This window comes from Chlamydotis macqueenii, chromosome 4, assembly GCF_036417535.1.
Source record: "Chlamydotis macqueenii isolate bChlMac1 chromosome 4, bChlMac1.mat, whole genome shotgun sequence".
Taxonomy (NCBI): Eukaryota; Metazoa; Chordata; class Aves; order Otidiformes; family Otididae; genus Chlamydotis; species Chlamydotis macqueenii.
In genome coordinates this window covers 13240948-13254214 of record NC_141559.1, presented here as the reverse complement: position 1 = coordinate 13254214, position 13267 = coordinate 13240948, and the positions used below count along the sequence as shown (strand labels likewise).

The following is a 13267-nucleotide window of genomic DNA, read 5'->3' as shown; positions in this document are numbered from 1 at the left end:
GCCAAAGACACCGCACCTCCAGGCCCCAGGGACCTTGCTGGCTCCCTGAGGCTGGGCTGACTGTACAGCGCTGGCTGGGTGCTCCTACGGCTCCTACGGCACCACATCAATGGTGGCCTGGAGGGGAGGCCTGGCATCGTGTAGTGGTGCCAGGGGAGTGATCCTGGAGGTGGATCCACCTCCATCAACGACTCCTCATCTTCAAGTGTCTCCACCTCCATGGGCTCCACACCACCAGCGATGGGTAGAAGGTCTTGTTCCCTCTGCTGAACCCAAAGCCCTGCACAAACGCAGGCGAGCAGCTGAGTCGCCCAGCCAAGTCACACCGTGTTCTCTGCAGCTGACAGGTGAAGCCCTTTGCAGAGCACGAAGCCATACTTCCACCTTTCCCTTCTCTCTTGGTTCTGCAGGAAACGCCCTTCCTGTCCCGTGGTTCCACATAGACCTCTGCCTGCTCCTGCCTCCCTCCTTCACGCTGACATTGAGCAAGCAGCAGGGGAATATTCGGCTCTCTCTGCTCCAAGGGCAGCAGCCCACGGTACCTACGGAGCACTGGCACTCAGCATTGATAGGTAGCCCCGTGCCTGAGGCCAAGCAGGTATGGAACAGAACTGCTGTTCCGGTTTCTGTGCAACTGCTCTCCACCAGTTCAGCCTCCTAAGCAATGTATTTCCAGTTACTGAGTCTGCAGTGATACAGGAGAACAGCTCCAGATTTAATAAGCAAATAAGGGAGGCACGCTAAAAGGATTGGGCGGAGAGGAAAGATCTAAGCTCTGATTCTAAACCTGCCGAAATTGGTGTGTGATATTGGGCAAGTTGTTGGCTTTGTTCCCTGTCTGTGTAACAGTGGTAATGATACCGATCCGCCTGTCTGGCTCTGGTTCGATACGAGTGGGAGACCCTCAGACAGAATTGCGCAGAGCGTTAGTCTGCAAACTTTAGTCAACAGAGAAAGAGGGTATAAAATCACAACCTGTCCTTTTCCCCTCCGCAGCCGTTGTTGGACCCAAGCCTTGCACCTTTGTCCTTGTTCCATTTTATGGTTTCAGCCTTTGTCCCCTGCAGGCACTAAGGTGTGCCTTTAGTCACAGGCCAACTTCCACACATCTCCCCCTTCTTCACACGGAAGGTTATTATGAACCTGATCCAGCACTCAAACTGTTTCCTGGGCAGGTTATCGACCTCAGTACACTTTTAGAAAGACCATACACAGGTTAATTACACAGACCTGACTGAGCACCACTATAAGCGTGCAGTATTTTTTGCCAAATCTTGTCTTCAAAGGCACAACAAGGAAAATTTCTGCCTGCTGGCTCTAGCATGAGTATGTTCAGCATTGCCTAAATAATTTGAATTATCAGGAGCTACCAAAATAGTCATGGCCTGGCTTTTCTGTTCTTCTACATCATTTAAATTGACCATCAGCATACTTTGAGCTCCTGATGGTAAGCCATGACTTTTCCCCCTGTTTAGCAGAAAACTGTTTTCATAGTCAGTTTTCATTGTCATTTTATGATTCCCAGAGCTGTGGCCGTGCTGGGACATTTGTCTGGTCTTTCCCACACCCCAGCCATCTGTGCCTTGGTGGGAGACAATGCAGTAGACCCAATTGTTAGAGGAGCATCTGTGCCACCTTTTTGTCTGGGCTGGCTCCCTCTCATGAGTGCCGTGTCGTGGGTACAGCCTGTCTTCAGGAGGCGTCGTGTGAGGGCTGGGATCTGCCTGCAGGAGGGCCCCGCTTCTGCGAGAAGAGTGTTGGAGCATGTGTTGAGCTGGAAACGCGCGTATAAAATCAAAAGGTCTTCACAGAAACCTTTAAACGTTTTCCTGAAGAAAGCTGTGTTTCCATAGATGCTTAAAGAGCCTCCCGCAGTGGGATTGGATATATGTGGAAAACGGGGCCCTCTCAGCAGCTCGTTGCGTCGAAATGTGTTTTTACATTTGTGCAGAAGGGATGGCGCTGCTGGGGGAAACGGAGAGGAGCGAAGGAAGGCTGCAGAGACGCTAGCGAAGCTGAAGGACATTGGGTAAGATGGCTGATGCTTGCAGTGTCAGTTGCAACTAAACAGCTAAATCAGTGAATTAATGGCTCTAGGTTTATGTAATTTGTTAGGGTTTGCAGTACTGTACGGGCAAACAGAACACTTAATTGCAAATGCAGATGTGACATGACGTTCTGTCTTACTGACTCTTTTTCAACAGCGCCGGGAAAGGAGAAAGCATGAACAGCTCAGGAGAAGCATGCATTTTACATTGCAACAGGCTGTTAGCAAAGAGCTCTGGTGCTTTATTCACAGGCAGCTTATCATCTTTTTGGTGTTCAGGGAAAGCATCTGCATTCTTTATTTATTTGTTTATTTTAAAAACTGTCTTCAGAACAATTTACGTAGTTTCTTCATAATGCTGAAGTCCAGGTATTCATCCAGAAAGCTGTTAATAACCCCAACTGCGCCCAGGGTCATCAAGCAAGTTAGAATTATCAAATTCAAGTAAAAACCTGTCAACCTAGAAGTGAAAAGCAAAAAAATACTGTTAGGAGCTGTACAGGGTGTGTTTACAGTGAAACTGCTTCTCCACACCAGGTAAGAAAAAGTGCTTAGAACCAGAAAGGGTCACTGCTGCAATGCTACCTTGGGGTGTTTTGGTAAAAAAACCATTTGTGACTGTGGCTAGGGAGAAGAGAGATTCCTAATATCCTCCCTATGGGAAAACTCTCCCCCAGTGTTTCTAAATATTCCTGTGGAAGTTAGGCACTTGCTTCAGGATGAAGCTACTTCATCCCGTGACATGAAGGCCTGTAGATAAAGCCACAGGCAAGCTTCAGCCCCTCACTGCAACTCGAGGTGTAGGAGCGTGGGAGAGAAGCCTTAGGGACTGCGGGAGGGGTGTGCGTGTCTCTGACATCCACATCTGTTGGTCAGGTACTCTCCACGGAGCTGGGAGATCCATTGGAGTCTGAGGAGCATGTTGGCCTTCGATTCGTAGCTCGCTGTCCTCATACCCACAGAGGCTGAAGAGGTTAAGTGCTCGGGCACCGCTGGGGGTTTGGGGAGCCTGAGAATCTCACCAGTGCCTAAAGGCTTGATGTAAGTAGCCTTTCTGCACGTGCCACATCTAGACGCAGATTTGAAAATGAAGTGTGAGATCTCCTCAGTTTCAGGAGAGTGTGAAAAAAGCCTTTAGCTTTGCCCTCTAAGTACCTGCCAGAGCCAGCTGGAGGGAAGGGCAGAGGATACGGCTCACTTGTAAAAGCCTCTCCAGCACAGAAAGCAAGTAGAAGGTGCATGTTCCTGTTGTGTTCTTGAAAAATCCAGCCTTGCCACATCTGAACTGCAATGCATGTAGTCGAGTGCAGTAGCATGTGTTGTAACCAGCTCTTGGAGCACGCGGACCAGGTTTGCCTTTATACGTAGCACGGCTGCAGTCACTGAGTACGGCTGAGAATCAACGTGAAGGCTAAATACCTTCTTGCTACTAGGGCTTCTGGAGGCTCGCTGTATGGTTTGAGGCTGGGTTCTGCGTGCCTGACTTGTGCTGCCCTGTTGCTAGTGCCCGCTGGAAGTGAGCACCAGCCAGCCCGCAGAAGCAGGCCTGGTGAGCAAAGCCGTTCTCTAGGGCTGCCAGGCTGACTCTCGGCACCCTCTGTGTGATGCAAAGAAATTAGAGCCTCAGCAGAGGGTAAAGCCCTGTCTAATCGTGAAGCCAGCCACTGTTCTTAGGCTTCCTTGAGAGGCTGAATCTATTGGTATAAGAGTACTGAAGTAAAGTATGGGAAGGAATTCTTGAACAAAGGACTTTTTAAGTTGTTGATTAAAGAAAAGTTCATTATGCTCTACTTGTTCATTTACTTAGACTGGTTTGCTCCCCAAACTTCCTTAATAGTTGCCAGTCTTCTGATTAGCATTCATTGCATCATCGAATTATTGCATCTCTTATTGGGAAATAAAAAATTATCTCAATATGTTTGCTCTGGAATACGTAGCCTCTCCCTTCTCTTAAGCAACAGATCTTCCAAAGGGGCTAAAGGATTAGTGGGGACTGTAGTGCGAAGGAGCATGGCAATATCTGTATACAAGCTATGGAAAATAGCCCTGAAGTACAGTCTTTTGCTGCTGCAGGATCATTCACTACAAAATAGTCTGATTGTTTCCTGTCTTCCTCTAGAAATACACATCCCAAGTCTTTTAATTTTATGACAAGCATATATCGTGCTATTTTCTTTTTATGGCTGATACCTGGAAGAGGAGCCTTAGGTCAGGGCACAGAAGATAGCGCAGTGGCTTCAGAGAAACAAGACATAAACTGTGTGTTTATGTGCAGGAGGGTGCTTTGCCAGCGTGCACGTTTGTTGAAGCAAAATGCACGGTACGAGATGCTGTGCACTTAACATTCATTAACGTATGCTTATCTGCGGCTGTGTTCTCTTATCTGTTTGGTGAAAGTTCATCAGCCGACAAGGCCAGATTTGCTTGCCTCCTTCAGTGCATTTTGTACGGCTAGAGTAAAGGTCTTAATGTGACAAACTGAAGAAAAATGAAAACAGCAGACAGGCAGGCGCTGCGCAAGCCTTGCCCGAGCAGTCTGCCATCCTCCAGCACCTGCACAACTGTGCCTCTGCTTTCAGACCTCTCCGAGTCTGCTTGCCAATGTGCTCAGTACGAAGCAGGCACCCACAAGTTGAGCATCAGACCTCTTCTCTCTCGTGACCCATAGCACATCCTCATCCTAGGCTTCTACTGCAGCAACCAGCCCTCTGCCCCGAGGGTTTCCGCTCCGGACCTCTTGCTGACATTTTACACGTGTTGCGTTCAATTACAGTCTCTTTTCCCTGCCAGTCCTTGGCTCTCAGCCCAGCTTCAGGCCCCAGCCTGGAGCTTTTAACCTGTGTTCAGCTGGTAACTCCTTACCTTCCTTTCGCAGACTGTACGTAGCCATGGAAGTACTTGTAGCGGGCAAACACGTACAACACACCCAGAAGGGCAGCTAATTCTAAGGAAGAAAAGATTAATGGGGAAAAAAACACAGTAAGAAAACTGAAAAATGAAGATCATGGACAGTTAGACGCTTTAGTAGTGTTTCCTAGCTGTATAGCTCTGGGGATTTGCATAGCTACACATACGCTGGGAAGTTATCTTGGGAAAGTAATTCAACAGAGATACGTGTACTCTTAAACATTCACTGCAGGAGGGTCTTGATAGGTGTTTACAGAGAGGGATGGGCATAGGACAGTTCAAAAAATAATCTACAAGCCTCCTCTGAAAAGGAGATTTCAAGAACTGAGAGGAATCTGCAGCCTCCCCCAGTTTGGTGGCTATCCCAGGGACAGGATAGTGGGTTGGAGCACTGTGGCCTGACCCAGCGCTGTCATTTTGTATTGTTATGGCAGTTCATGCTAAACGGGAGTGTTTGTTTTGGAAAGAGAATCTTATTTATGTTGTTAATAACCTGCTTTGCATTTATATAGCAGCTTTTCTCCAAGGACATGAGAGGAAGCTGTAGTGGAGTTAGCTTTCTGACCTCCCCGTGGGAAGAGTATAAAGTCACCTCTGCTTGATGGATGGAGCAGGGGGTGTAGGTCAGGCGTGTTAGCCAGGACTAAGCTGGATAATTTTGTGTTCTTTCAGACTGGGCGAGTGAGTATTACAGAGGACAGGTTTTACTGTGTTCTGGATTAACTCCTGTAAACATACCCATGGGAGATGCTCTGTTGAAAAAAAAATGACTTAAAGAGGAGGCTAACGTAATCCTTCTCTTCTTACGTATGACAGCGCGTCTGCGTTGCTGGTGAGCAACTGTGATTTTCCTCGATTCAAGCGCCTGCCTGTAAGCACATGTACTATCGTATCCAATTTGTTGACTTTAGCGGTGCTACTTTGGATTTACATTGGATTTGCAGTGGAGATGGGACTCTGGCTATAAGAGAGCCCCAAAACAAAATTACTGTTTTGGAGCAAAGATAGAAAATGGAGAAGTGAGCTGGTTGTTCAGGAAGGAGAGGTATAGTGGGCATGAGCTAGTTATCCTTTCTCCAGCCCACAGGCTTCATGCTTCTCAAACATCGGCTGGGGAAGTGTTAGTAAAGCAGAATGCAAAAATTAAGCTCTGTCACAAGTTCTAGCTCTACGAGAGTCCACCCCGTCACTGTTAGGAGACATCACGGACCCACCTTGGAAAGTCCAACAGAGCGAGAGATATGAAAGCTCTGTGGCATCTGAGTTCAGAACGTTTGGCCAAGAAATGCCTCCCTGCTTGGTGGCTGAGAAAACGTAATAGCTTTTCCCCGAGTCCCCGCTGCACACTTGAAGTACAATGTCTATGGCTGGAGATGCCACTGTTATTTTATGACTGTGCTTCAGTGCTCAGTGCTGTGTCCCAAAACAAAGTCAGAGCCCAGTGGTGGTGTCGCTCATCTGGGATGTAAAAACCCAAAGGTTTGCTGGCTTGAGCTTCGTCTCCATCAGCCAGAGGTCCAGCCACAGGCGCAAGTGCTCTGACCTGAGCCTTTTCAGGCTGCCTCCTCCCTGGTGACGATAGCTATGCTTGATGTCCCGTGAGAATTGTCCCGTAATGTGCAAATAATTGTTAGCGGGAAGCATCTGGGAGCTGCTCTTCTGAATGGTTCACCCTACAAATCCACAGAGTATATGATAAATGTGCCACGTAATGGCTCCCTGGTTTGCAGAGAGAAGCGAAAGCTGCTGGGGCTATGCGAAGTACCATGACTAAGTGGGGATTTTGGTGTCACTGAGCATTCTTCTAGGCAGGCTATGCTAAGGTAATGCAATTAAAAGAAGGGGAAAAGATGTCTACAGTCATTTACCTCCTGATTAAACTGAAGGGGTTTAAAAAGTTATGTAAAACTTCTCAGTCCAAGATTAAAAAAAAAAAAAAGGGTTTACCTTGATTAAAAAACCATCCTGCAGTCCAGAGGACAGTCAGGAATAATGGGTAAAACTCCACACAGTTTTGTCTGCAGAATAAATTTGAAAGAACATTAGCCTGGAAAGGAAAAGAACTATGGGTGGGATTTTCAAGGAGAATTGGCTTTGGCCTCATTTAGTTGCCACTGAAAGTAATGCAATGCAGTCCAGTGGGAGCACAGTCAAGCCAGCATTAGATGCTCTTAAAAACTGTCCTTCTAATCTCAAATACAAACTATTTCAATGATTTGCCTGGTATTTAAACTCAGGCAAGGATCTGGATCCCAACTCCATGGAAATAAGTAGGACAAATAATCCCAAATCAAATGCCCGTGCAGCAGAGAGAGGCAGGAATTCCAGCACATGGATGTGATATTAATCACTTATCTCCAAACTTGGTATGATGGTTTTGTGGGTCAGCATTCCTGGGACTGCAAGAGGAAGCATAAGGCTGTGCGTAGGCAACTTGGATTGCTCTGGTGCGGCCAACTGCCTTTATGAAGTGCTATCAGGCACAGGCAGCACACGATAGACCTTCTTATGGTGAGGACCGTAACATCTTTATTTGTTGACATCATCTGTTTTCCCACCAGTATTTTGCTGGGATATCTTTTCTTGGTTGCTCTGAATGAATTTCTTTTTAACGAATTAGGCAACCTTCTGTATCTAACATATCCTGCTATCTAATATGTTGTCTAATGTGTTCTATGTCTTGTTATTGTTATCCACTACAACCACAGTTCCAGCAGATGGGATTGCTTGAAATAAGTACACACGCTTTTGCATAGGGTCGTTAGCTAATCACAGACCGAAGCCCTTTAGGAAAATGCTGTTGTCTTAGATGGGCTATTCCACCGTTACCCACTGCGAAGACAGAGGTTTTCTGGGCTCCTCTTCCATGTGTTTGGTGTTAGCCACACTCCAAGAGCAGACAGCAAGGCTTGCTAGATCCAGAACATCAGAATTCTTTAAGTTACAGTCAATTGGATCTCAGCTCCTACTTAGGTTTGGGTACTCTGATTGCCTAGCTGAACAGTGACTGTTTTAAATAAGCTAAACTTACCCCATTATCATTAAAATAAGAGCTGAACCATTGGAAAAGTGATCTGATCATTGTTTTTCTTTTCTTTTTTTTTTTTTTTTTAGCAAAGAGTGCAAAGAAAAAGGTACTGTTTTGAGATAATGTTTTTGCTTCTCTTCTGGACTGAATTGTTATTCACTGCCACCATCTTAATGATCTCCAGCCTTACTGTGCACGAAATGTTCTGTCAAATTCTGGAGCTCCAGTGACAGCTGGAGGCATGACCTTGTGCTTCATTCTTGATTTCCCCACCAGCCACACAAAATGACCTGTAAGCAAAAATAAGGGCTCACGAATTATGCAGTTCCTCATCTCAGTGCTGTCCCTAAGACGTCAGTAATTTTTTTATGGATAATATTGTTCTTCAGCTCTGTCCATTTCGTTTGACAGAAAGAGACCAATATTAGTTGTTCCCTACAAAAGTTTAATCTTATCTTCAAGAGTAACTTACTCATGAGGAAGGGGGGAAATTGCTGTTTCAGAAATATATTCATTCTCTTTTTGCATCTGCTACACTAGTTATGACTTAAATATCCTCCCGCCTCATCTGAACCCTAGAAGTGCTCAGCCTGGGAGCACCTATGGAGGACCTATGCTGTTTCCACCTCCACTGATATGGAACTGATAGTACTTACCTGTCTTGTAAAAAGCATTTTTTCAGAACTGACGCAGTGCCATGAAAAAGATAAGATTACTTACTGTACAATGACTAAATATCAATTACTTACCAAAAAAACCCCAAACCAATCAAACACTGTCTCTCCAATTCTGACCTGTATTTCTAGGATCGCTTCTGATGTGTATATGTAAACCTCACTGGAGAAGTCTCCCCCCAAAAGCTGAACAGAGGCTTGCAAGGACAAAGGCAATACACAGATTGCGATTTTTTGTATGCAGCAGGGCTACTGGGCATCACCTTGTTTGACTTTAAAACTCTCTGGGTACTTGGAGTTATGTTTCTGGCTGTGTCATAGCCACTCCGTATGAGAAGCTCGCTATCTACCTTGTACCTAAACTTCGCCTGGACCCAGAAACCAGGCACCCACCTGAGTTTCCTAAAAAGACTTCTCTAAGCGGCACACCTAGAGCATACCTTCTGTCCTCCCTTCTGGGAGCAGGGGCATGAAAATACAGCTAGAGATATTAGTGGTGCTGCTGCATGCACCTCTTATGTCTTATCCTTGTGGCCAGAGCCTTTTCCCAAAAAAAAGCATTTTCCCTTCTCTCTTCTCCCCATATAAGTAATTACGGGCTGCGTTGAAGTGACTTCTTAACCCTTTTCTCCAGGAACTAGTCAGAGCACCTCCGATACCTCTCCTTAAGGCAGGTTCACAGGACCTTTAATTGTATGTGCATCCAGCAAGACCTCCTCCACTCCCACCCACACATCTCTTGTCATGCCTGGTGATTCATCCATTATTTGCCACCTTGCAGCCCTTTCAGAAGGGAAGAATGGTAGCAGGGAGGGTTTAGGGAACACACTTCAGGGAGACTGAAACTTGTGGAAGCGTAAGAATTACCTCTGAGAAATATTTTCCTGGAAAACATCACTAAAAAGTTGCTCTTTAACTTCTGTCACCCTCAAAATGATCTGATTTTATGAGAAATGCTATGTGCTGGCAAATCCTGCCTGGCTTATCAGTCAAAATGGTAGGTGAGCCATAGTGTTCTGTGCAATGGTGTTTTTAGCCAGCAATGTGTTCCTTGTTTTCTAGCCGCACTGAGCCAGGCAATGCTTACAACCAGCCTGGGACCAGGTTATTTTCTATTGAGGAACTGAGGCAAGCCAAGGTAGCTCATTGCATTCAAATTGGCTGAAAAAAAAGCCTTGAACGGATGCTGGACAAAATAAACTCACTGGGGGAAATAAGATTAAGGCACTGTAGGGGTCAAATCGTTCTTGTTTGTTCAGTACAATTAACCAAAGCAAATCATCAAGGCCATGGTATAACCCTGGCCTCAGCTGTCATGCGACTTGCCCTTGGTCTTGCTTGGCCAGCAAGGCTCTAGTCTGAGGGGCAGAGATTTGCACGTGGGAGACTCTGGTTCACCATACGCAGAAACAGGTTGTGATACTACGACAACGCAGCTGACCATCATCAGATCCTGGCTCCCACTGTGACTGACAGAACTCTGCTTCAGGTAGGGACAAGTGGGCTTTTATATGCCAACAAAAACCAAGCTGTGGCACTGCGTAACAGGAGAACTGGAGTGATGTCTGCCACCTTGAGAGAAAAGGTGAGCCCCATGCGCAGAACAGGACAGGTGCCCACCAGGGACTCAAAAAGAGCTCAGGAGGGGAATAATTACTGTATTTCTTGTTAACTGCATAGGATTCACCTTTCAGTTCCTTTCTGGCGAATGGAAAGTAGCAATGTAGCTCCAAGTTGACGTTTCGTGACTATGGTTTAACAAGGGCTCAGGTAAATAATAAAGCAATGGGAGGGCTCTTCGGTCCCACCCTCTGGAGGTGCTGCCATGAGGACTCCAGAAAGCCTTGCAGCAGGAGTACGGAGAGCTTTTCACAGCCTTTTCTTCCCCCTCTATCAAGTTGTTCGATTTTAGCAGGCTAAATTACATGACTGAGGTAGTTACAAAGTAGGCTTGACTTGCCTTTGCTTTTTTTTTTTTTTTTTTTTTTTTTTTTTTTCTTTCATCTTCAGGTGGCATTTATGGTCACTGAGTTAATATCTTTACTCTGAAAATATGGGACAAAGCAGGCTTTAAAGAAACATTGCTCTCACATATTTTATATGCATTTAAAAGCCTGTAGAGAAGCTGCTGCCTGTATTGCAGTGTATGATAGCGCAATGTTAATTTGCATGGCCTGGCCTAAAAACTTAAAAAAAAAAAAAAAAATCAAATACTTCTTAATAATGTCTTGCTGGGTTCTGGACTTACTACTAGTGATTTTGAAAGGTGCTGTTTCAGAGAGATGTGACAAAATAGAGGGACTCCTGTCCTGCCTGCTCTCTCCTATATCAATGGCTGGGATTCATTCTGTCCTTTCACTGGATTCCCTTCTTTTCCCATCAGCCTACAAATCGCTAACCTCTCAAGCAAATCTCGGCTGCTTAAAGCTGGATTCATGACTGGAAACCTCTTCCTGCATTGTTTCTGCTCTTTCTTTCTACCCTAGAGCATTTCTTGCACAGCTGAGTCTTCGACTGACCTGATTCTTTTAATAACTCATGGTTCTGAGTAAAACTTGTACCTCTGATGGCTGCTAAGCGAAACCTGACTTCCAGCTCTGCTTCAGGGAGGTCGTGTATCGCATTAGCACCTTCCTAACTCGGGACGGGAGGCTCAGCAGGATAAACAGACGAGCAAACAGAGCAGGCAGTGCTGTGTATGTTGTGCGTATTTTGTTCACACACTCTAGGCTGCTCCCCTTGCGTGAACTGCTTGTAACGCACGCTTACGGTGCCGGTTTCACAACGCTCGCTGGAACTCCCATACGTTAATCTGTGTTGGTTTCCCCGTGCTAGAAAGCACGCTGAAAGTACGCCAAGCTGTGATGATTTAAACCAGATCAGCAGATCAGATTCTTACACAGGTTTCTCTTTGGGCTCTATTTCAGACTGCCAGTGTAAATCAAAACAAGATTATCTTGTATTTGCTGTGATGTTAACTCAGATTAACTCATATGGATTACCATCATAAGGAAGAACGTAGGCATTTTCCCCCTCCCTTTGCAGTTTCATTATCTGTACAATTCCTTGAGTTTTCAAACTGCAGTACTTTTCTGGATAATGTTTTGTTTGTTTGTTTTTAATCCTTCACACTTTTATGTTAAAAATCAAGGCAGGCAAGCTGAACTTTCACAGAAGTTGATGGTAAATATTGTCACCAGATAGAAATGTTCTGTGAAGATCACAAGGGTATGTTGTAGCTCATCTGATGACAGAAAAAGAGAACGTAAAATTTTTTGGTGCTTTTTCTTTGCCTTCTGTTGTGTTGGGCTTTTTTTTTAACCTGGGAGGGCCACATTCTCAAGCATTTTTTTCTGCCAGGTACAAATGTTATTTCAGTAGTTGAGGCTTTGAGAACAAAATAAATTAAGCCACATAGATATGTTGCTAGATAAGTTGGTAATCCTATAGATTTTTTTTTTAAAAAAGAGCAGAATAATTAGTTTTAAATTACTCTTAATCTCATACTAGTATAGCGCACTAGTATAGCCTTCAAAATGTATCTAGTTTCCTGGTGTAAACGCAACGATATGAATCAGCATATTTCAAAGAAAATAATGACAAGTATTAAAAATGCTACTCCAGTTTTAGACTGAGCATCTCAGACTTGCCCACCTAGTCCTTGATTCTCAGAGGCATACCAGCAGTGGATAAAAGAAATACATTTAGCTCTTAAAGAAAGGTGATGCTAAGGACGTGAGATGGAATATCTCATATTATTCTTGCCCAGTGTAAAGATACACTTTCTTCTTTCATTTCAGATCCTTAGTATATATCTCTATTTCAGGAAATGTTTTTTACAGCACTTTCAGCCCAGCATTAGTGTATTAGATTTTACAAATTTACTCTCACTTTTGAGGTTTTCAATGGTATAGGTGCCTAAATAAGAACTGAAACCAAGACACGATGTGGCTGTGGAGTAACTTTACAGCCAGTTACAAGCTCTCACAATAGTATGATCCCAAAAAGTCAGCAAACAAAATAGAACTGAAAACAAATTTGTTTCTCCCACAGGGAAAAGTAGTCTGTCCCACTGAGCCAGCTCCCTCACAGGCTACAGAGAGGGTAAACAATGCTGTAGCGAGAACAATCTTAGGAGTTCTCAGAAATTAAAGTTACAGAGCAGCCAGTTTATCAAAAAATAATTTCCATTACTTCAGAACTGGTGGAAACCTCCCCGAGCCCCAGCCACGCAAGCCCGCAGATCTTACATTGCTGGAAGACGGAAAGAAGAGAGACAGCAGCGAGCAAAATTAAATCACCAGCCATGTTCCCAGCAGCTTCCGCGTGCGAGCAGGATGTGTGTATAGGAGAGAGGGCTGGAGTGAGCAATAAGGAAAAAGAACCGGTGGGAGAATTATAGTGCTGTTCAGCATTGCAACAAAGGGCTGCCCTGGAAATAGAACAGCCTAACTTTTTAAAACTAGAGTGCAAAATTATGGCCGTTTTTCATTCCTGAAAATGTTCGAATGCAGTCAGCCAGCCCTGCCTGCTTCTTGCCTGCGTGAAAGCGCAGCGAGAACAAAAGCAGCCTTTCCCGCCTCTGTGGATTCAGCTGTTCTTTTATGTCTT

At 45.0% G+C, this 13267-nt stretch overlaps 1 protein-coding gene across 1 annotated transcript; it reads right to left on the bottom strand.

Annotated features, from left to right (window-relative positions):
* Nucleotides 1-2266: 2266 nt before the first annotated feature.
* Nucleotides 2267-13024, bottom strand: MGST2 (microsomal glutathione S-transferase 2). Its single transcript, XM_010115471.2, has 5 exons — nt 12907-13024; nt 8173-8272; nt 6902-6972; nt 4910-4991; nt 2267-2507 (listed from the first exon to the last, which is right to left on the bottom strand). The coding sequence occupies exons 1-5, from the start codon at nt 12962-12964 to the stop codon at nt 2375-2377; spliced, it is 444 nt and encodes a 147-aa protein (XP_010113773.2). The 5' UTR covers nt 12965-13024; the 3' UTR covers nt 2267-2374.
* Nucleotides 13025-13267: the final 243 nt, after the last annotated feature.